The sequence below is a fragment of the Stegostoma tigrinum genome, chromosome 9 (assembly GCF_030684315.1).
Source record: "Stegostoma tigrinum isolate sSteTig4 chromosome 9, sSteTig4.hap1, whole genome shotgun sequence".
In the NCBI taxonomy this organism is placed as follows: Eukaryota; Metazoa; Chordata; class Chondrichthyes; order Orectolobiformes; family Stegostomatidae; genus Stegostoma; species Stegostoma tigrinum.
Window position 1 is genome coordinate 63,836,850 of NC_081362.1, and position 25,135 is coordinate 63,861,984.

General features: G+C 40.9%; 1 protein-coding gene across 4 annotated transcripts in view; it reads left to right on the forward strand.

The window, feature by feature from the left end:
- The window catches only part of ubr2 (ubiquitin protein ligase E3 component n-recognin 2), a 136,977-nt gene that overhangs the window by 50,941 nt on the left and 60,901 nt on the right, over positions 1–25,135 (forward strand). For all 4 annotated transcript variants that reach the window (XM_048535650.2, XM_048535651.2, XM_048535652.2 and 1 more), the window contains 3 exons: positions 10,520–10,648; positions 15,532–15,715; positions 22,046–22,107. In XM_048535650.2, the coding sequence (XP_048391607.1) occupies positions 10,520–10,648; positions 15,532–15,715; positions 22,046–22,107 (375 nt within the window). The remainder of the gene's footprint in view (positions 1–10,519; positions 10,649–15,531; positions 15,716–22,045; positions 22,108–25,135) is intronic.

A 25,135-nucleotide genomic window follows, 5' to 3' on the forward strand; every position in this document is an offset into this window, starting at 1 on the left:
TCAGTTTATTATGAGATGTATCAAAATCCAAATCATCTCGAATTCATTCTTCATTCTTAGTGGCAGTAACTAATACATGTTAAACTAATATGCCAGGGGAATGGGAACCAATGTAAGGAGTCAGAAGAAGGCAGCAAGGACAAAACAAAAGCTAGAAAATGGAATAAGCAAAGTGATATGCTGTGAAACCAAGGACATTGAGGGTTATTGAGAAAAATAGGGATTGGATAAACACCTGTTAAAGGGGCAAACTTCAAGGCTTTGTACCTTGATGCACGGACTATCTGCTCTAAAGTGGGTGAACTAAAGATGGATGTAAACTGGTATGAAATAATTGTGATTATGGAGACATGGCTGCAGGGTGACCAAGGATGGGGAGTTCAATGTCCCAGGGTATTCAGTATTTATGAAGGAGAGACAGAAAGGAAAGGGTGGTGGAGTGGCAATGCTGGTTAAAGAAGAAATTCTCAATAGTGAGAAAGGATTTCGGCTCTGACAATGTGGACTAAATTTGGGTAAGGTTGAGAAATACCAGTGGGCAAAAAGAGTTAGTAGGTGCCAAACATAGACCCCCCCCCCCAAACTGCAGTGGTGATGTCGAGAATGGCATTAAACAGGAAATTAGAGATGCATGTGATAAGGCAGTATAGCGAGTTTTGAGAAGATTTGTATTGGTGTACTTGGATAAGGCAGTATTGGTGATCATGGGTGATTTTAATCTGCACGTGGGGCAAATCAAGTTAGACAATATGCCACAGAGGAGGAAATCCTGGAGTGCATATGGGCTGGTTAGTCTTGACCAACATGTGGAGGAACCAACTAGAGAGCAGGCCATATTCGACTCGGTACTGCATAATGAGAAGGGAATCATTGCCAATTGAGCTGTGAGAGACCCCTTGGGAAGGAGTGATCGCAGCATGCAAGTATCTTTTATCAACATGGAGAGTGCAGTTGTTGATTCACAGTCTTGGATGCTGAATCTTAACAAAGGAAACTACGAGGATATGAGGTGTAAGTTGGCTTTTATAGATTGGGGAGAGTTACTTAAACGGGTCTCAGTGGATAAGCAATGGCAAGCATTCAAGGGGAATCTGTAACAACTCTTTGTTCCTGTAGGGCACAAAAGCAAAATGGGTAAGAGGGCCAAACCATGGCTTAGAAAGGAAATTAGAGTGATTATCCAATACAAGAAAAAAGCATACAGATTGGCCAAGAAAAATGATGTATCTGAGGAAAGGGAGCAGTTTGGAATTCAGCAAACAAGGACTAAGGCCTTGGTTAAGAAGGGCAAAATGGAATACAAAAGTAAGCTTGCAAGGAAGACTGATGTTAAGAATTTTTTTAGGTACGTGAATAGAAAGATATTGCTAAAGACAAATGCAGATCAGAAACGGGGGCATATATCATAGGGGACAAAGGAATGACTGAGGGACTGAATACATACTGAATACATTCTGTCTTCACAAATCAGATACCTGCATTGTTGGAAGAGGCAAGATTTAGTGAGAAGGAAGAACTCGGGGAGATCAATATTAGTAGAGAAATGATGCTGGGAAAATTGTTGGGATTGAAGGCCACTAAGTCCCTGGGGCCTATAATCTACATCCCAGAGTACTTTTGGAAGTAGCTCTAGAAATTGTGGATGCATTGTTGGTTATCTTCCAGGATTCTGTAGACTCTGGAACAGTCCCTGCAGATTGGAGGGTGGCTAATGTTAGTCCAATATTCAAAAATGGAGGCAGAAAGAAAACCGGGAATTTATGACCAATGACCCTAACATCAGGAGTGGGGAAAATTCTCGAATCCATTGTCAAGGATTTTCTGGCAAAGCATTAGAAAGTGGCAGGATCTGACAGCGTGGATTTACGAAGGGGAGACCACTCTCTCCGTGACTCCCTTGTTCTCTCCACACTGCCCTCCAACCCCACCACACCTGGCACCTTCCCCTGCAATCGCAGGAAATGCTACACTTGCCCCACACCTCCTCCCTCACCCCTATCCCAGGCCCCAAGATGACATTCCACGTTAAGCAGAGGTTCAACTGCACATCTGCCAATGTGGTATACTGCATCCACTGTACCCGGTGCGGCTTCCTCTACATTGGGGAAACCAAGCGGAGGCTTGGGGACCGCTTTGCAGAACACCTCCGCTCAGTTCGCAACAAACAACTGCACCTCCCAGTCGCAAACCAATTCCACTCCCCCTCCCACTCTCTAGATGACATGTCCATCATGGCCTCCTGCAGTGCCACAATGATGCCACCCGAAGTTGCAGGAACAGCAACTCATATTCCGCCTGGGAACCCTGCAGCCTAATGGTATCAATGTGGACTTCACCAGTTTCAAAATCTCCCCTTCCCCTACTGCATCCCTAAACCAGCCCAGTTCGTCTCGTCCCCTCCCCCCACTGCACCACACAACCAGCCCAGCTCTTCCCCTCCACCCACTGCATCCCAAAACCAGTCCAACCTGTCTCTGCCTCCTAACCGGTTCTTCCTCTCACCCATCCTTCCTCCCACCCAAGCCGCACCCCCATCTACCTACTAACCTCATCCCACCTCCTTGACCTGTCCGTCTTCCCTGGACTGACCTATCCCCTCCCTACCTCCCCACCTATACTCTCTCCACCTATCTTCTTTACTCTCCATCTTCGGTCCGCCTCCCCCTCTCTCCCTATTTATTCCAGTTCCCTCTCCCCATCCCCCTCTCTGATGAAGGGTCCAGCCCGAAACGTCAGCTTTTGTGCTCCTGAGATGCTGCTTGGCCTGCTGTGTTCATCCAGCCTCACATTTTATTATCTTGGAATTCTCCAGCATCTGCAGTTCCATTATCCCTTGACAAATCTGTTGAATTTATGAAGATGAAACTCATTGACTCCCCCTCGTCAACTCTGTGGTATATTTAGACTTCCAGAAAGCATTTGACAAAATCCTGTGTAAGAGATTATTGTGCAAGATTAAAGTGCATGGGCTTGGGGAAGTGTATTGGATGGATAGGAATTAGTTGGCAGAGATGAAACAAAGAATAAGAATTAATGGTTCCTGTTCAAATTGCCAGGCACTAACTAGTGGACTGCCAGAGGGATTGGTGCTGGGACCCCAGCTATTTGTAATATATGTTATGATTTGCATGAGGGAACATGCGTAACATCTCCAAGCTTAGAAATTTGGGAGGGTGAACTGTGAAGAGGATACAGAGATCCTTTAGTGTTATCTCAACAGGTTGAGTGAGTGGACAATTTCAATGGCAGATGCAGTATAATTTGGATAAATGTGAGTATATTCACTTTGAAACAGCAACAACATAGAACAATACAGCGCAGGATAGGCCCTTCAGCCCTCGATGTGCGCCGACCTGTGAACTAATCTAAGACCCCCCCCCCCCCCCCCCCCCCCCCCACACACTATCCCATCATTATCCATTGCTTATCCAAGGACTGTTTAAATGCCCATAATGTGACTGAGTTAACTACATTGGCAGGCAGGGCGTTCCACGCCCTTACCACTCTCTGAGTAAAGAACCTGCCTCTGACATCTGTCTTAAGTCTATCACCCCTCAATTTGGAGCTATAGACCTTGTCTATTTACCCTATCCATGCCCCTCATGATTTTATGTACCTCTATAAGGTCACCCCTCAGCCCCCGACACTCCAGGGAAAATAGCCTCAGCCTCTTCAGCCTCTCCCTGTAGCTCAAACCCTCCAGTCTCAGTAACATGCTTGTACAGGGGGTACTGCTATCACATGTGTTCAAGCAATGTGAGTTAGTTGTCATGTGATTGACAAATAGGGGAATGCTATTTTTAAAACACTAATTTGTTTTGGCTATAACACAATTGCATATGTGCACAGAGGAGTATGCAACATCCCGTGGCATTTTCTCCAAAAGTAAAAAAATTAATTAACAATGAAAGCTACAACTCACAACAACAAGAAAGCAGATTATGACCTGAATGGCTGTAAATTGGGAGAGAGGCGTGTGCAGGTGGACCTGGGCATCCTTGTGCACCAGTCACTGAAGGTAAGCATGCGGATGCAGCAGGTGGTAAAGCGGGCAAATGGTATGTTGGCTCTGCGTGAGAGATTTTGAGTACAGGAGTGGGGATATGTTGCAGTTATACAGGCGTTGATGAGGCCACACCTAGAATATTTTGTGCAGTTTTGATCTCCTTTTCTGAGAAAGGATCCTCTTGCCCTTAAGTGAGTGCAGTGAAGGTCTACCAGGCTGATTCTGGAAATGAGATGGTAGGAACTGCAGATGCTGGAGAATCCGAGGTCACAAGGTGTCAAGCTGGATGAACACAGCAGGCCAAGTAGCGTCAGAGGAGCAGGAAAGCTGACGTTTCGGGCCTAGACTCTTCAGAAAGAAGGATTTAGGCCCAAAACATCAGCTTCCCTGCTCCTCTGGTGCTTGGCCTGCTGATTCTGGGGGTGGTGGGTCTGGTATATGAGGAAAGAATGACTAGGTTGGGATTGCTTTTGCTAGAGTTCGGACAAATCAGGTGGGCTGTCATAGAGACTTAAAATTCTAACAGGACTGGACAGGGTAAGACACAGGGAGGATGTTCATGATGGGTGTGCCCAGAACCAGAGGTCACAGTCTGAGGATTTGCGGTAGACCATTTAGGTCAGAGATGAGACATTTCTTCACCCAAAGAGTGGTGAGCTTGTGAAATTCATGACCACAGGAACTAGTTGATACCAAAACATTGAATGAATTCAAGAGGCTACTAGATACAACAATTGGGTTGAATGGGTTTGAAGGTTATGGAGAGAAAGCAGGATTCGGCTATTGAGTTGGACGATCAGCCATGATCATGAAGAATGGCTGAGCAGGCTTGAAGGGCTGAATGACCGCCCTCTGCTCCTATTTTGTATGTTTCTGTTTCTCCGGTTCCCTTTCCTTGTCATAGTAAGGTTTCAGCATGTTCACGTGATACATTCGATAATTTTATTTTCCTATCTGTCATCTTGACCAGACTATTCACCTGTCAACTACTTCCCCATCTGGTAGAGACCACTAATCTTGCTTTGAAGGGATCTCCTACCACTGGTTTTAAAAAAATGAATACTTGATCCCCTGGGCAATCATACGAGTTTTGGATTTCTTCTCTGCTTCTTGCTTCATTCGAGGCTGTGCCACTTTAAAATATTGACCAGCTAATTCACCTACTCTGTTTAATCTTTATGTAACCTCAAATCCGTAATCCAACTGTTAGATCAACTTTTCCTTGATTAATTTGAAATTTCCTTTTACTTTGTTTCTGAGTATCAATTCAAGTGAAGTAAAGTGAGCTGATTCATTTGGAACATCTGATATCAAATAATAAAATGGGGTACCTTTAGCCCAATCATTTGGGTAATCAGGACAGTAAACCCTCCGCCTGGTCTTTAGGGTCTGTACCACCTTTCCAATGTTCCTGAGGATTCAGGATGATACACACTTGATTTCAATTATTTGCCTGAAATATCCAAGACCACCTCAAATGGTTTGGCAATAAAATTGGACCCTTGGCCTGAACAGTCTCCCTGGGTAGTGCAGAATAAGTTAAGAAAAAAAAATTGCAAGTAACTCCTCCACATTCTGTAATGGGATTGCCTCTGGAAATCTGATAGATGCATCCATTATGGTAAGCAAATACCGGTTCCCACTTTTGGTTTTAGGAGGGGACCTAACAATCAACAATAACCCACGTGAAAGGTTCTTCAAATGCATGAATTGTCATCAAAGTTGCTCGTTTTATTACTGCCTGTGGCTTTCCTACCATTTGAGAAGTATGGCAGATACACCAAAATGCTCCCATAACTTTATGTAATCCAAGCCAATAGAAATGCTTGTGTATCTTGGCTCAAGTGTTCCTCGCTCCTAGATGACCACCTACAGGCAATTTTGTGTACTACCCCCAAACTTCCTGTCTGTGTGCTCCAAGCAAGACATTCTGGTGAACTTCTGCTCGTGCCTCCTCTGCGCTAACCTGCCAAGGTCTGCCCCTCCGCCCTAAGATTCTATCTTTTAAGGTAATAACATTCTGGAATATATTTTTATTCCTTTTCCAAGGCTTTATAATATAAATCTTTTATTGTCTCATTTACTTGTTATAACTACATTGAATTTTCAGAGTTAAAACACCTCTGCCTGATCCTCCACCTGCTTAGAGTTCTTCCTTTCCCATTTCATCAAACAGGTTGTGAGCGAACTGGATCTTGATTCCTTCATCTTTCTCTTTTATTTTCCTTTTTTGCTCTAATCTTTGACTGTGGGATCTTGTCATCCCACATTCTGGAAAAATTCCAGGGTATTTTTCTTTTAACTCGTCAGTTGCTGGTTTTCTTTTGGCTTCTCCACTACAATGGGCGTCATTCCCTCCTTTGATCCGGCTAGGTCTTTTCCAAGAACAAACTGTATTCCTGGAATAGACACTTTCCATCACTCCCACTGTCAATTCCCTGGTCTTGATTGGACTTTCCAGCCATCTTTTACCCAGGGGAATGCTAAATATCTCTCTCCACTTATTCCACGGATTATCACTTTCTCAGGTAACGTTTCAGAAGGAGTGCAAATATTTTCATCTTCTGGTAACAGAGACTGACTAGCTCCCATATTTCTCAATATTCTTTACCTTTTTTCCCCTCTTCTTCCTGAGTAAACCTTCCCCACAGAGCTGAAGCCTTTGAAGAGACTGGGCTTTATCTTACCATACAGCCCGTGACTAGACTACGTATTCCCCTGCAGCTCCTCCCGCTGTCTTGGTATTTTCTTCACGACCTCAACTATTCCCACTGGTTTAGCTTCTTTGTACCGCATCCACTTTCCCAGTGCCTTTCTTAATCTACCAGCTTGGTGACTTTGTTTGGCTCCCCTCTATTACAGTGGAAATGCCTGAGGCCTTTCACCTTTTTTTTAAAAACCCTCTTGGGTTTCTTTTTTAATATGTGGCAAACAGTTTTGCTTTTCATTAAAGGATCTCCCTCTTTTCCAATGTCTTTTGCTCACAGAATGAAATTGCTATCAGAAGGTAAATTTCAATGTATGCACTAATGTGTGTTCATCCATCATCTCTGCGGCACTTCTCGCTATTCTAATTTTGTGTTCCTCAGCATGCGTTCTTATCATTTCTCAAAGTGAGTTTTTGAACTCCTCCATCAGAATAACCTCTCGAAGATCCTCAAGTGTCTTTTCTACCTTTAATATTCTTTCCCATCGATTGAAGTTGCTATATTTAATTCTTTCACATTTGACATGAGTCTGACCTGGTTCCTTCCTTATATTTCTGATCCATTGTCTATATGCTTAAGGTACCAATTTATAGGCACTGAACAGAGCCTGTTTTACTACTTGATATTCTGTTAACACCTCATCCGACAGCGATGCAAGCACCTCACTAGCCCTAACTACCTTGATCTGAATAAACATTACCTACACAGTCTCTTGCTAGCTCATCTGGCTGGTTAGTTTCTCAAAGCAAATGGAAAACGTTTCTACATTTTTTTATTGAATTTTGGTCATGTTTTAACATTTTTATAGGTCCCTATCACGTCTTTGGCTATGATGGGTCTGCTCATTATCACACTCCTTATCACTAAGCCTGTTTTCTACTTTCATTTCCATTATTTTAATTTGGCTATCCTGTTTAGTTCACAACTTGCGAAGTTAAAACACCCTCTCTTCCTCTTTTTGCGTTTTCTCTGCTTGTAACCATAATTCATTTTGTTTCAGTTTTCATTCATTCTCTAACTCAAGTTTTCTTATTGCAATTTAATTTTTCCTGACTCCACTGCATGTCATTTTCTCTGATTATATCTAAATGCTTGACTAACACCTTTACAGTTTCAGCTTTCCTGTTAGCCCTTGCTTTAACCAATTTCTTGCCTGTTTGCTAAGTCTAAAAGTATACCCTTCCTCTGTCTTTGTAAACTTTCTTGGCAAATTTGAGAAGTTTCCTGTCAGCTCCCAAAAAGCCATCGTCTGACCAAAGCTACAGTGGCACTCGTAGCTAATATTCCTGACACAAGAATTCGTCCAAAAAGGTGTTCTGACTGAAGAACAGCGGAGAAGGCGCCAAAATTCTGGAAGACGTATCCTGGCTGTAATTTCAAGAGACTAAATTTAGGTTGTTTTATTAATTTCGGTTATATATGTGGGGCTTGTACCTCCTTGTACAGCATACCTTTAGAATTTTGTTTTATTTGGGAATAGTTAGTAGTTAAGGGGGGGGAAATTGTTCAGTCTGTTAGTAATGTTAAGAGCCATTTAACAATTTTAAGAGCCATTTCCCCTACTTTTGATTTAACCAATTACAAGTAACTGAAAATAAACAGTTTTTCCACTTCTCACCTAACTTTTATTTAAAGATCTGGGACACTAATCCCCAAGTCTGTTTAAATCTGCTGGGACCTTTTGAACCCAAAATCCGTTCAAATCCATTCAGGTCCCATATGCAAACTGGCCAGATTCCCAGACTCAAGCCCCCAATGTGTTATGAAGCAGATGTTGACCTTCTCCCCCAAACTCTGGTCACTAACACCGAAATGCCCACAGAAGTTTGCCTCTCCTCCGAATCTGTTTAAGGAAGTGTGAGAAGTGGTATAACCTACCTCTGACTTCCCAATCTGTTACAAAGGTGAGGTCAAATGAAGTAAACTCCTGACAGTCACTTTATAATCAACAAGTAGCAATTAACTACTAACAAATTGAACAATTTCCCCTGAACTAACATTTCCCAAATAAAGCAACATTGTAAATGTTCCAATCGGTACAAGTTCCATTTTATATAATGCAAAATATTTTTTAAAAACCTTACAACTTAGTTTCTTGAAATTACAGTCAGCAAGTGTCTTCCAGAATGTTCAGTGCCTTCTCCAGTGTTCAGCCAGAATGCCTTTCTCAGTGAAATTCTTATCAGGGATATTAGTTGTGTGCCGCTGTACATTTAGTCAGATGATGGTTTTTGAGAGCTTAAGTGAATTCTGAGAGAGCCAGTGACTTTTTTTTTCTTTAAGGGCTGTTGGTTGTAACTCTAACAGATGGCAGTTACTCTCTCTTCAATTTTCAAACGACCTTTTGTTTCATACCCTTGATGACCTATCAGTTTCTTAGAATAGGATGGGTCCGAGGTTGTCAGAACCATCAGAATCAAATTTAAGTGGTTTTTAAGTCTCCCAGTGCCTGGTTTGAATTGGCTGATATTCAAACTGGCTGCCTTATTAACAAAACAAGACTAATTTCTCAGTTGTTAACCATACAGCCTTTTGATACAAATATTTCAATTTAACAATCTCTGTGCCTGTTGCTGCTGGCAGACATATTTCCTTTAACCTCCAAGCTGAGAAAAAGCACATCTTTTAAAGGCACTCTTTCCCTCCATCATTCTACAAACAGATTCTCATGTCATGCATTTTAATCCACATGTACTCTATCCAACTTGGAAACAATATTAATTGAAAATAAAAATGTTTCTAATTAGTACCCTATGTGCTTAGATATCTATGACTGAGAGACTGTCTGTCTGAGAAGCCAGAAGTCAGTGTGTTATGGGGAGTAAGCAAGCAGATGGATTTGACGCAATAAAATCAGGCATGATTGCTTTGAAGAATGGGCAAGCTTGAGTGACTTCATGGTCAACTTGTGTTCTTATTTAGTGCTTTGCCAGGAATTGTTTTCTTGAAGTTTGTTAGCCTATCTGATATATCCATCTACAAACTCTCGTTACTGATTCTGTCCCACTGCTTGTCAACTGACTGAGTTGCTGCTGGAATATTAGCAACCCTGATATCACATTTGACTTGTGGTGAGCTTCTGACCAGATATCCAGGCTATCACTGAGATTGGCTCTTTTTGTCCCTAACGCCTGATTCTGCTCCATCTCCACTCACCTGCTTAATCTCCCATCCAGATTTTTTATTAGCCGTAAACTTGACTGGTCAAATTGACTTGCTTCCCTTCACATACTCTCGATTGAGGTCCTCCATGGCTCTGCATCATGTTCCATTAATCCACAGTCCAAAGCTCATTGACCTCCAGTTTGGATAAACATTTTCAAATTCGTATCCTCCTGTTCGAATATCTCCATGGCCCAACCCTCCTCTGCCTTTGTAATCTGCTCCCACTTTTTGAGATTTCTGTCCTCATCCAATTCGAGACCTTTGAACCTCCCTAGATTTTCATCACATCACTGCTAATTGCTGTGCCGTATGATGTCTTGTCACTTAGCTCTGTAGTTTCTTAGTAAATTGCTTCCCTTTTCTGTCTTCCTTTTGGATATTTCCTAGAATCAACTGTTTCATGTAACCTAATGATGTCATGTTTGTTCATGATATTCCAGTAGAGCACTGTGGGGCATGTGAAAGGTATTGTGTAAAAGTTTCAGTCTAAATTAAGATCCAGTTTGCTTAGTTTTGTTTTAATGTAACTACTCAATAACTAAAACACTATTTTTTACTAAATAATTTTGTTAAATTTTGTCCATAAACGTTCACTTTAACGTTGTAACTTGCCTAAATGTACTCTTATTGTCTTTTGCAGGGAATGGATCCAGTAACAAGACAAGTCGGTCAACACATAGAAATGGAACCAGAGTGGGAGGCAGCATTTTCGTTACAGATGAAGCTCACGCATATAATTTCTATGATCCAAGAATGGTGTGCCTCTGATGTTAGTTGCACTTAAATATATCATTATACCTTCTGTCATGTTTTTCATGGACAAAGATTTTTTTTTCAAGAGGGTTTTTTATTAAAAGATCCAAAAAACTGAAATCTCTTACTCATAAATTTAGATTCTTTGCTAGTTTGGGAGACAGTGGTTTGAATTTGTAAGCAGTAGCATTGACAGGTGGATTGCCATTGTACATGTAAATTCCCTTGACTGATCATTTCCTCTCGCACCTTCAACTCCTAACTTTGACAGGCCCAGTGCCATGTCTTTCAAGAAACCTTTTTGATGCGGTGCAGAAATGGCATTTTTAAGCTGTTAGCTGCCATGTGGGAAGTTCAGGGGTCCAGTCTTTGAATCTTGGTGAATGGATAGGTAGCTTAGGTGGCTATCCATTTTCAGGGCACTTAATCAGGTTAGATTGGAGAATTAGTCAAGTTAATTTGGTAAGTGTGAATGATAGGGGAAATGGTCAGGTTTGTGGTAGGTGAGTCAGGTCAAGTCATGAAAGATAGTCATATCTGTTCAGGACGGATACTTGGGTAGATGGGAGGACTAGTTTGGTTGGGGGGTGTAGTTAAATCGGCTTGATAGGATAATAGGATATGGCTGTTGGGGTAGTCAGTTCGGGAATGTGGTTGAGTCGGGAAGAGTGCGGGAAGGTTGGTTTCTTGTGTTAGCCAGGTGTTATAGAATCAGACTATGGAAGAGGCCCATCGGCCCATCAAGCCTACATTGTCACAATATACTACTACCTACACTAGTCCCACTTTCCTGCCCTAGGCCTGTGGCTTGTATGTTTGAAGGATATGCAGTTTCCCACCTTCGCACCTTATCTAACATCTGCTGGGTAACTATCTATCTGGATACATATTTGCATTTGTTCCAAACTTCAGAAATTTAAGTTGCCTCAGGTCTACCCTCACAATTTCCTCAGGGTCCTAATGTATATCTTTAGCAATGCGTCTGATCTCCGACAATCCGTATACTTGAGACACCTGGCCATTATGTTGCCCACCTCTTCAAGTTGGTGTTTAGAACAGTTGAACCTTTAAGTTACATCTCTTCAGTAATTGCCCAGCTATTTTGGTAAGAATTGCAAGCCCTATTTCTGAAAACAACAAAAGCAAATTGTTGGAGAAACTCAGCAAACCTGGTAGCGTCTGTGGAGAGAAAGCAGAGTTAACATTACAGGTTTAGTTAACCTTCTTTTGGAACCTGTTTCTGACGTTGATCAGATTCCTGGGCAGTGATTCCTCTTACAAACCTGTCTGGGAATCCACAGGTCTAACATTGAAGTTGATCTTTGTAGAAGCCATGCTTTAATTTTTTTTCCATAGTCGTATGTCCCCTTCTTTGATCTCCATGTCCATCAGCACAAGTAGTTAGTTTGACAGCTCCCATAAAAGGCCAAGTGTGTCAGCTACAAGTAAGGTTAGTGTGTTAGGTGGGTATCCTGGGTAGGTGGTACTTAATACATCCATCTGTTGAATTAGGTGGTGAAAAAACCCCTGAGGCATATTTATTATAAACCTTTAGTTTCGCACAACCACTAGATTTCACCTTTCTGAATCCATCACCTGTCCAGAAGCCAAACACCTTCTAGAGAAGAAACCAGCTTTCTTTTAAAGATATTTTCTGATCTGCCTCTTCAGAGTTTTATTACGTACCTTTGAAGCAGGTGGGATTCCAATTCAAACCTCCTGGCACAGAGTAAGGGATGCGACCATTGCACCGGAAAAGCCCATCAGTTTTTCTTTAGTTTTATAATCTTGTCACCAAAGCACTTGGGCAATTAATTATCAAAAAGAGCAAACACTGCTCACCTGAGTCAAAAGCACAATTTTAAAAAACCCAAAAAGGGGTGGGGAACAAGGGTGGGGTCTAATTCAAAAGGGAGTTGGTGAAGGAAATAATGTGCTCCAACTCCCACAGTGCCCACCTCCCTCTCAATGCCTTGAGGGTTGTGGTGGATACAACATGCTCCCTTTCAGAACAGTTCTTTTTTGGTATCTCTAACATTTCTTTTTAGTGCTCTTGAACACAACTGAATTTTTTTCCATCACCAAATTACCCTTGTTTCCCCCCCCAGCCCAATCTCTTAACCACCATCAGTAATTCGCCCATTTTTACCAATTAAACACATCACTTGCAAAGTCCATTAAGGGCAATGCAAGCCTAAAAGGTGACAGTGAGAGGAAGGGGCCTAAGTCAAATTAAAATTAACCAGTTCTTAACTTGAAGGTCCAAAGTCATATTTTGCTCCCACTAATTCTGGAACTATTCTAGTTTGCACTTAACGGGACATAATTTATAATATTGACCAATGAGGTGCGAGTTTCCGGTGTCACGTTAACGAATGTGTACTTGGAGTATATCAGGGATGTCTGAGCTTGGAGGGGCTTGGGCCCAGTTTTAGGGTTAGAGTGTTAGTAGATGTCTGTCAGAATTGAGGGGTTTTAGGTCCGTTTGTTTGGAGTGTGTGTTGGTTGTTGGAGGGCAATTATCAGCTGTTTGGGAAAGGCTTAGTTGTGGAGTAAGATCAGTGCTGAATTGAGTCAGTTTATTAGTTATCCTGGAGTTGGAGTACATTTTTTGGGTAACAATTAAGCTTAAGTACTCTGACCAGTTCTGGACTCTGTTATAGGAAGGATATTATTAAGCTGGAGAGGGTTCAGAAGCCATTAACCAGGATTTTTTTTACAATTTACCCATTCACGGGATGAGAATGTCACTGGCTAGACCAGTATTTATCGCCCATTCCCAGTTGCCCAGAGGCCAGTTATGAGTCCAGGTAAGGATAGCCGTTTCCTTCCCTAAAGAATGCAAGTGAATCACTTGGGTTTTTCTGACAATCAGCAATGGATTGACGGTCCTCATTAGACTCTTAATTCCTGTTATTTATTGAATTCAGACCCCCCCCCCCCCTGCCATCTGCCTTTGCAGGATTTGAACCCTGGTCCCCAGAACATTACCTGGATCTTTGGATTAATAGTCCAGTGATAAAATGACTAGGCCATTGCCTCCCCTAATTACAATTTCAAAACTAATTCTGAATTCCGAAAAGCATTTGATAAGACCTCACATCAGAGGTTACTTCACAAGAATACATGGTTTAGTGGGTAGCATAATAGCATGAATCAAGGATTGATTGGCAGCCAGTAGATATAAATGATCTTCTGTCAGGTTGGCACATGATTGCTAGTGAAGTGCCGCAGGGGTCAGTGCTGGGCTTCAATCTGTGAATTTGCATCAGTGCTTTGGATGAAGACATATACTAACACTCTTACCCTAAAACTGGACCCAAGCCCCTCCAAGCTCAGACATCCCTGATATACTCCAAGTACACATGTTTAGGAGCTAAATCTGCTGATAACACCAAGATAACTCAGAAGTAAAATTGTCAAAAAGTCAAGTGTCGACTAAGTGAGGAACATAGGTTAATTGAGTGAGCAAAAAAATTGACAGGTGGTGTGCAATGTGGAAGATGTGATCATTTCTCTGTCTGGGAGAATGAATAATGACATATTTACGTAACCAGAGATTGCTGAGGTCTGACAGAGAAGTACATAATTGTCTTTGTACAGGGATTGCAAAAAATAGTTGTTCTTTCACAGCTTGGCTAGCATTTCGTACTAATCCTGAATTGCTGTTGAGAAAGTTTTATAGTCAACTAATTTATTGAATTAATGAAGTCCCTGTGGTGCGGGTACGGTTGCAGTGCTTTTATCAAGGAAATTCCATGATATCCTTCCAACAATAGTGAAGAAACTGCAGCATAGTTCCAAGTCAGGGTAGTATGTAACTTGGAGAAGAACTTGAAATCAGTGGTTCTTCTTTGTATTTGTTGCTTTTGTCCTCAGTTTGGAAGATGCTGTTAAAGGAGCTTTGGTGAATTGCTACAGTAGATGTTAAGTGTTGCTGCCACTGTGCATCTCCGTTGAGGAAATCAATGTTGAAAGTGGTGAATGAAGTGCCTATCAAGGGACTGTTTTTTGTTTTGGATGGTCTCAAACTTCTTGCAATAGGAAGGCATTTCCTCTTGTGGAGGAGATGAGAATAAGGGGACACAGTTTAATAATAAGAGGTATCCCTTCAAAATGGAAGTGACGATGAGTTTTCACTTTTGAAATTTGTCAATCTGTGGAATTTTCTTCTGCAGAAATTAGTGGAGGCTGCATCTTTGAACTTATTCCAGACTAAGTGAAGTAGATTTTGATAGTCGAGAAAGTCAAAGAATACAGACGGCAGACAGGAAAGTAGAGTTGAAACCATAATCAGATCAGTCCTGATCTTAGCAAATAACAAGCAGGCTTGAAAGGTGCCAAATGATCTACTCTTGCTTCTGAACCCTTTCTTCGTATATTGAATCATTTAATTTTGCACTTGAGTATTAGTTCAATGATGTTAGCCTTCACGATGCTCGTTCCCTAACTGTGATAGTACATTTCCGCTGAAATGCATCCTGCAAAAATCGTCAGTATGTTTTGTAGGAAAGTATTGAATTATTATTGTTAGCAAATAAACTTGATTCCTGTGTGATCAGATATGGGACAAAAGATATCTGCAGAAGTTGCAATATATCAAAGACTGTTTCTACTTTCTTATAAAATTATCTGAAGGACATTTTCTCAGTACTTTGATTTTAGCTTCAGTTCTGTTCCCTGTCATCCAAAGCTGACTTTGCAGGTTTTTTCTCCTCCTCACTACTGAAATTAATTTTTGGGACGTGTTTAACCCATGCTGATCTCCCCTTACAAGCCTTGCTTCTAAGGGTCAAATACTGTTTACGTAAAATGAAGACGTTACAGTTCAATGGATGAATCTGTCTGGGTTTAATATTTAACTGAAACTACTTTTGTTTTATTTTCTTTTTATTCCAGGAAAGGGTTCTAATTGAAGCCTACAGGAAGTGTTTGATTGTTTTATTACAATGTCATAATGGACCATGTGATGGTGAACAACCTATCACCTTGAGTATGTGCGGACATACATTGGAAAGTGTACAGTATCGTGTTTCCCAGCATCAAGTCAGCATCCATTTGCCAGTTTCACGTTTGTTTTCAGGTAATTATGTTGGTAATTTTAACGAGTTTAAAATTGAAAATTTTAAAACATGATGGAAACAGTCAATAATCACTCAGCATCTGTTGAGTGAAGAGTTTACTTTTCATGATAATATTTTTGTGAATAGTGTAGTTTCCTAATATTAGAGTAACTAATATCTGGATTAAACTTTATTTAATTTCTGAGATGCAGACCCAGCAAATCATGAATTCCATACCTTGTTAGAAAGTGAATTTCCTTGAAGCCTGCCAATTTGAATTTTAGGGGGGATTAGTTCATTCAGTGTTGCTCCAGTTGCAAGGTGGTCGATCATGTAATAAATAAATGGGACAGAAGCAGTTGGATGGGGAAAATCATTCAGATTTAGAAGGTGGTCAAGTAGAAAGATTTATGGTCTGTTTACCTGTCAAAAAGTACTTTGTCACAAGGCAAGACAGGAAGCCATGGTTAGAGAGTGTCCTGTAGGGCCTAGACAGATGATCCGTTTTAACATGGGCAAGTTTCATCTCTCTAATTGGTGTTTGGTCGGAATTCATAACATTAACAAAATGGTGAATTTAAGGCAGTTGCAATTCCAAGAGATGGTGGAAGGCTACCTCATGATTACATGCCCAGTCACCCCAAATATTGCACGAACATTGCAGTCACATGCATCACTTTGGATTGTTCTTCTGATTGAATGCAGAAAGAAAGATTTGGATCCTTGGATTAAGACCATCAGTATCCAATATGATTTGATACCAAGAATTTTGTAGGCCGTTTTTTTGTTCAATTTGGCTAAACCTTTGAGGATGCATCAGAGAATGGAGAGTGTCAGTTTCCGTTCTTAGGTTGTAGTCGGGCTAGTGTCATTAAAACACAGTTAATCCATGGAGCTGTATTTAATTTGATGTGTAACATTTCTGAGAAGTTCTATCCTGTCTTATTCCTTTTGTCCTTTTAGGTACAGGAATAAATAAACTGAATTTCTCCCTTGTAAATTTTGGTCCTTATGGATTATCTTTGAGTTAGCAGCCTCTTTAATGTTGTCTAATTTGTTCAGAGTTTAATTGCAATCTGAGACCATGCTGGGAAATACTCAGTATGGCTGACCTACCTATTTCCTTCATGGCAAGAATGTGCTCCCATTTGAGAATATTTATGTGGCTCCTCAGTGGGTTTGACAACTGATAACAATCCTGATTTAGTGTCATTCATATATCTCCCACTCTTGACACACACCATTTCTACATCCACCCTTTGCACCTATTTAATGGTAGGTTTGATCTTTTCACTGTGCAAGTCAGTTGGACGGAATGTTAAAAATACAAATGTTCACTATTGGTCCTTTCTTTGTTTATGCTAATTTGAATATTCACCATCGTCTAATTTTTTTTAACCCCATTACATTTACTGGATGAAGAGAAAGTGGGGATTTGTGACCAACATTTTGGAGGGGAACAATAAGAACAGCCAACAAGGCTTAGGTGTATTTTACTACTGGATGGAGGAGTTCCTCTTGGTCCTTTCGTGAACCTGAATGGAACCCAATTTTCCAACATTACCACTGTTGAAGATAATGATTGAGCTTGAAGCTCTCAGAAATGAGATTTACTTGTCACGTTGTGCTCATCATCTGCCTGCTGTTGGAGACATAATATGATGTCGTTGACTTAGTTAAATGTTTGGTCAGCTGTGACTGAGAATGCAAGTGGTATTAAAAGTCAAGAGCAGCTGTCTGAACTTTCCTTTGATTGCGATCATTACATAAGAGTTAATATTTTGAAAGTGTTAACAGTCATATGGTTTCAACATGCAGCTGAAAACGTTTATTTTAAGTCACATTATTTAAGGTGTTCTTGTGCAATTGCATGTAGCTTTGGAGGATTGGCCTTTATATAGCTCCTTCAGCAATGCACAGCACTCCGAAAGAACTTAACTAGTGTGTGTTATCAAGTAAAATGTTTTGATTTTGAGTCACAGTAGGAAGTAAGAGGGCTGATGGCCCAAGCCTGGTCAAAGAAATAAGCATATTGTTGTATTTTAAAGTAGAAAGAGGTATAAATTTGAAATGGTTCACAGAGTGAAATCAAGAGCTTTGGGCCAAGCCAGTAAAAGTATGGATGCCAGTGTAAAACTTGTTTAGAATCGGCAAAGTGCAGAAGGCCAGAATTAGCAGAGTGCTGAGGCCTCCAGGCTTGTCAAACTGTAAGAACTGTTGAGGAGGGGCAGGGCCAAATCGAGATTCAAAAACCAAGATCAGAATTGAGGCACTGGACCAGGGAGCTAGTGTTGTACAACAGACACTAGTAACAAGTGAACTGAGACTTTGTGCCTCTTCAGACATGAGCAGCAAATTTGGATCAGCACAAATTTATGCAAGGTTAAAAATGAGTAACTGGCCAGAAGGGCACCTAAATAGTCAAACCTAGAGACAACAAAACTTAGCATGCGAGTTTCAGCAAACAGTGAGCTGCGACAGGTTTGGATTCAGCTCATATGATGAAGTCGGACGTGGATAGTATTAGTGCTGGAATGGATATGTGGTTGAAAACTCACATATGCAACCTTCCAGTTGTGTTTGATCTGAAATGGTTACTTTGGCTTTGAGCAATTTTGATGGAAACAATGGACAAGACTGGAGTTAATGATGGGGAGTGGAGATCTTTTCGATATTTAATTGGAAGAGAAGTTTGCTTATCTAGTATTAGATATAAGATGAGGTTTATGAAAATCAGCATTCAGCTTTAGTGTCCAGTTTTGGATGTAGTGATGAGAGAGAATTGTTGGAACTTGACTGTTATCAGATTGTATTGCTGAGGGGCGTAGTTAAGAAAATAAAGGGAGTCATGGATAGACTCTTGAGGCACTTGCAAAGCTCTCAATGCATGGCTTTGAAATAAAAGCATTGCAGATGATTCTCTGGCTTCCTCTGAATAGATAAGAATGGAACTAGATGGATAGTTCCACCCACTTGGAGTACTATTTAACTTTTTTTTAACAGAGCAATTCTTGGAATCTATATCTGCATCAAAGGTGTAACGTTTGTGGGCATATAGCTGATTTAGGTGTTGTGGAGCTCGAATTGAATCATAGAATCACTACAGTGTGGAAATAACAGGCCTTTCAGCCCAACAAGTCCACACCAAACCTCAGTGCATCCCACCTGGACCCAACCCCCTATAACCAACTTAAGCTACACCTGAACACTATGGGCATTTTAGCATGGCCGAACCATCTGACAAGCACTTCCTTGGACTGTGGGAGGAAACCCACGCAGACACTGGGAGAGTGTGCAAACTCCACACAGACAGACGTGTGAGGCTAGAATCGAACCTGGGTCCCTGGTGCTTGAGGCAGCAGTGCTAACCACTGTGCCACCGTACTGCCTCAAATTGACTAGCGGTTGGTACTCATTGTGTTTTTTCATGACATTTTTGATTATGCGTTTCATCACTTGAAATTATGGATGTGTGCCCCAATTAATTGTTTTGTTATTAAGTTGGAAGATAGCACAATTAATTTCAGTTGGCAAGATTTGAGTTGCGGCACCAGTGCTTTACCAAACTTTCGTTATGGGCCTTGTAGCATGATTTGTGATGAGTATTGTCATATATTGAGATCTGTTTTCTCCCAACATGTTTTAATTGAAGGTTGGTGCATCGTTTTTCGTCATCAGTAAGGTTTATATGCTTCACTTTTATCGGGCATTTTTGAGGATGTATCTCAAATACCATGTGCACTTTTCATTTCCTTATTTAAGGAAGGATGTAAGTAGACTTGAGCTGATTCACACGAGGTTTATTAGGTTGATAGTTGGAAGGAGTAGGGTGCCTTGTGAGGTTCAGTTGAACAGACTAGGCTTGTTTCCACTTGCCTAGTGGAAAGTTCTGAAGAATGAGGGGTATTAGATCCTGACTACTGTTGACAATACGGGCATGAAATGAAGGGGAAAGTACAGATCTGTGAGGTGCTATTTTAAAATTAGGTGTCTTTTTTTTAGTGCTGAGATGAAAATCATCTTGTCTGAGAATTATTCTACTTTCTAATTGCTAAGAAGGTTAATGAATATTTTAAGGTACAAGTAGATAAGTTTGGCAAGAGAATCAGCGTTTTGAGGATCCTATTGAATGGTGGAGCAGCTTTGAGGGGCAGAAAAGCCTTATGTTCACATTTTGTATGTTTGTAAATGTGGGAAATGAGCTGGGCAAGTTTGAAAGCTCCATTAATCTCGCTGGATGGGAATCATCAGTTGAAAAGAAAGGATCATGTTAGTGTCAGAAGCATTGGTAGGAAAAGTGACTTCCCCAGAAGAATGAGTCATAGAACACAACAGCACAGAAGAGGAACTGGCCCTTTGGCCCACCATGTCTATACTAACCATGATGCCATTCTAAATTAATTTAATCTGCCTTCACATGGTCCATTTCCTTCTATTCCCTGCTTGTTCATGTGTCCATCTAATACCTTTTAAACTTTGCTCACATATCTGTTTTCTCTACCTCCCTTGGCAGCGTGTTCTAGGCACCTACCACTCTCTGTTTTTAAAAAAAATCTTAGCTTGCATATTTTGCTTAAACTTTTCCCCACTGCCATTAAACATATGCCCCTTAATTATGGACCTTTCCACTCTGGGGGTGGGGGTGGAAGACTCGCTGTCCATTCTACCCATGTCACTCATAATTTTATGTACTTTATCAGATCTCTGTCCCTCAATTTTAAAAGATTGCCCCTCACCCTGCAAAGCTTTAGCAAAAACAATCCAAGTTTTCCCAGTCTGTCCTTATGTTTGATACACTCAAATCCAAGCGACATCCTGGTAAACCTCTTTTACACCAGAACTGCATGCAATACTGCCAATATGACCTAACTAAAGTATTATGCAACTGCGACATGACTTGCCAACTTCTTTACACAATGACCCAACTGAAGAAGACAAACATGCCCTTATGCTGCCTTTACCATCTCCATCATTTGTTTCCACTTGGAGGAAGGTATGGACGTGTAATGTGATTTCACTGTCTAAGTTACTTCATATCTTAAAAGGAAATATGTTGAGAAGTGGACCCTTCAGGATGTCTGGGAGAGTCATGAGGATTGAATTAGATATTGGTCAACAGCCTATCCCCAGAAATGAGAATGTAAGAAGAGGCCAAGGTTGGTAGGAGTTAAAAGCCGGATCATGTGGTTATGAGAGAAAAGGAAGTTGGGGGGAGAACAAATAAATTTCCCAGCTCAGAGCACACTCAGGAAGTGGAACTGCTAAGGTAAGTAACGTGTAAGAAAATAGCTACTATTTTAAGGGAGAGGCTCTGAGACAGTTGGGAACAAAGAATGTTCCATCTGTTTTACAAAAGATAGGCAGAGTTCAATCTCAAACATTTCTACAGCGGCGGCTTTTTACTTGGAGAAAGTGAATGAAATTAGTGGAAAAATTATTCAATGTGAGTAGTTGTTAATGGGGACATGTTTCGCCTCCATTCAGGAAAGAAACGTGTTTCAATCATGCTGTTTAGTGTTGGAGTTGTAGGCCATTGGACAGTCACAATAATGCAATAGACAGTTAGGACAAGCAAAGTGTTCAGATGACACACAGTTTGATCGACAAATATAGCTGCGTCAAAATGAGATAAGGGGAGAAGAGTTGTGGTGGGATGAAATCAATTCCATGACAAGTGCACAATGAAACAACGGATCTGACAGATCACAATACAATGTTTACTCAGCAAGTCTGGCGGCATCTGTGGATCATAAAATTGGGTCAATATTTCAGGCCTGTGATCTTTCGGGCTTGTTTATGGACATCGGGGAGAAAGTTGAAGCACGCTTTGCTGAGTAGCAGGGTATAAGGGAAGATCTTCAGATGTGATTTTATCAATTGTAGTTTGGGAAGCAATGGCTTGATGATCAGCAGTAGGGTATTTGGTGAGGTTAGAGGAGTTTTCAGGGTTGACTTTACGTTGTTGCAGGGTAAAGCCCTGTTCATCAGCTAACAACAATGCTAAACTTATTGGCAGGTTTAATTACTTAGTAAATTGATCATTTGTCAAATCAGCACAAAATAAAATGGTTTCTTCTCTTTTGTTTTAGTTTTGTCTTTGTAAACATCAGACCATGTGGCATAGCCAATTGTAGAGGTTTTTTGTGACATGGGCATAATGAGTTAGTTCAGTGATAACTGTGATAGTGCCAGTTTTTACAAAATAGTTACGATATTTCAACAGTGGGACAATGTTTCAAAAACAGTTGCTGAATCATGAATCGCTTAGTTTAATTTCAAAAAGCTAAACATTCAAATATAAGAGTGGATGAAGAAGAGTAACCTAGGATTATGTCACTTTTTCATTTCAGGCCTGCATGTGCTTTTAAGCAAAACTGAAGTGGCTTACAAGTTTCCAGAGCTATTGCCTCTTGTGAGTATAATGTTCATTTGATATTTAGCAGAGTAAACACTTTTTTAATTGGTGGGGATAGACCCCATCAAAATCAATTCTACACCTAAAACTTGAGTCAACCATGCAGTGATTACAGCATAAAAGAGAGCCGTGTGGCGATTCATGTCCATGCTGCCTGTCTGAAGGAGTAATTCAGCCAGAACTACTCTTGCCTCTTCCCTCTTCTCCTCTGAAGTCTTCTTTTTCACATAATTCACTGTCATCTTGAATGCCTCAACTGAATATTTTTCTGCCAGACAATCTGCAGTATCTTCCACATTCTTAACCACAAAGTGAAAAACATGATTTTCCTTGCTTCCTCCATTGCTTCTTCAATCAGTTGTCAGTAACCCATGCCTTCTGATTCTTGATCCTTTCACCAATGTAGCAGTTTGTCCCTGTCTTTGCTGTTCAAGCCTCTTGTGATTTTTGAGTACCTTTAGCCAATCACCTTTTGGCCAAGGAAAATAATCCCAACTTTTCTGCTGTATCTGTAAGACTGAAATTCCTTATCTTTGGAACTGTTCTCAGAATCTTTTCTGCACCTCCTGACCTGTGTTCACATCCTTAAATGTGGTGTCCAGAACTGAATGTAATACTCCACTTAAAGCTTTATCAGTATTTACTGCTGCCTTATTGTAAATTCCATTTTTCTAAAACTTGTTGCATCACTGGGTTAAACTCCAGAATTTCATATTCTATATGAACCATGCTCACAACCTCACAGTCATGCCTCCCTCCATGATGTATGCATAAATATAGTTGGGTACCTCAGCCCCTGTATTTCTCTTCAGTGTTATACCTTTTATTTTATGTTGTCAGTGTTCTTCTGAGCAAAATGAATCATTTCACAATTCTCTGATTTCAATTTTGTCCTCCAGTCCCCTGTTAACTTTATCCTTAACTTGTTCTTTTTCAGTCGTACTATAACCTCCTCACTTTCAAGTTTTGACTTTGTGTTGAAACTGCCCTGTACTCCTAACTCTAGGTCATTAATATATATTAAAGAAGATCAGTGGTTTTTACACCAACGAACCAGGACCTCCTTTGCAGACCATTCTCTGGTCCAACAATCTCTTTCCCTCTCTCTCCCATGTTCTTTCGGAAAAGAGATATGTTGTCTTTACCTGATCGGCTAAAATGTGACACTGGGGAATGCCGTTGACTCTTCATGTCCTCTGAAATGGCCTACCAAGTCACTCAGTTGTACCAAACAGTTACAAGTGGACTATCCAGTATTGAACTTGCAACTGTTTGGTACAACTGAGTGTCTCAGCACCCAAAACGAAGCAATCAATAACCCAGCCTGTTCACCCTTCAAAAATCCTCATCAATATCTTGGGGCTTGTGCCAAAATTGGGAGAACTGTTCCATGAACATGTCAAGTAACAACTTACTGTAGTGAAAGTCACTGAATTATACCTGACAGAGAGTCCCAGACACTGCCATTGTGTTTTCTGAGTATGTCCTATTTCACAGGCAGGACAGATCTACTAGAGATGGTGATGCACAGTTGATGAGTAATTGCCCTGAGAGTCCTCAACATTGGCTGCAGACCCTGTAAAGTTTCCTGTCGTTGGGTCAAACATGGATGGGGAAATCTGATTACTACCTACCACACCCCTTGCTGATGAATCTACACATGTTGAACTTCATTTGGAGAAAGTACTGAAGATGATGAAAATAAAGTGTGCTTAGTGTAGGGGATTGAAGTGGTAATCCCTGAGCTTGGCTTCGTTGTACCACGACGGATGTGATTGTCGAGTCTTGAAGTTAGTGGCTACTAAACTGGGAGTGTAGTGGTGGCAAGGGGAGGGTAAACTTGCAAGATGATATTATCAGTCCAACTGTCATAGATGCATCGACCCATCAGTATTGAGATGAGTGACCGCTGCAGTCCTTGAGATCCTGTTTTCACATTGAGGATAATCTCAGTTGTGTTGTGCTAAGATCTTGAACACATGTAACAACTCAAAGCAGACTTCCATGAAGCACTGTGGGCCATCTACTGCAACAGTATGATGAAGTGTTGATCCTCAGTGTATTGATGGAACTGTATCTACACAAGTACCGTGTGGTCTTCATTTCTGCTATTGTTGTTATGGACTGATCCACCTGTGATAGTTAGAATGGTCAGGACAAGGTTAAGCAAGTTTTTAGCTCTAGTTTGTTCCCTTGCAACTTGCCACGCAGCCAATCTTAACAACATTTTCCTGTTGAACATGGCCAACCAAGGAGTGGTAGAATCTAGCAACTCTTGGTGATGGACATTTGAAGTCTCCCAACCAAAGTGCATTCAGTGCACTTCCCTCCCTCATTGTTTCTTGCAACCATTGTCTTAATGTGGAAGAGTACAGATTCATAAGATTGGGAAGTTATTTGGGCTATAGGTGGTAATCAGCACAAGGGTTTTTGGTTCATGTTTGACTTCATGGCATGAGACTTCATGGGCTCCAGAATCAATGCTGAAGACACCCAGACTAACTCCCTGCTTGTGTTACTGCTTCTGATGAACCTACCGTGTTGGTGGGACAAGGTAGGACGTAGCCAGGAATGGTGATAGCAATGTCTATTATGAGTTAGTGGGTATAACTATCACCTGTTGCTTGACTACTCTGTGGGATAGTTGATTTCAATTCAGCATAAACTCCCAGATGTTAGCACTGAGATCTTTTCAGGATTGATGGGCTTGTGTTTGTCATTGCCGTTTCCAGTGCTTCAGCTCTTGACGGGCAGTCATCCAGTACAATTCCTTTTATAAAATTGCTAATTGTCTTGTACAACTGAGTGGCTTGCTAAGCCGTATCAGAAGGCACTTAAAAGTCAGTTATGTTGCTATGGCTCTGGTGTCACATGCAGACCGGACTAGGTAAGATAGCAGATTTCCTTTGCAAAGTAATATGAGTGAACCAGATAGGTTTTAACATCCTGTCAGTAGTTTCATGGTTATCATTGGACTAGATTTTATTTGCACATTTATTATGTGAGGTCAAATTTCACCATCTAT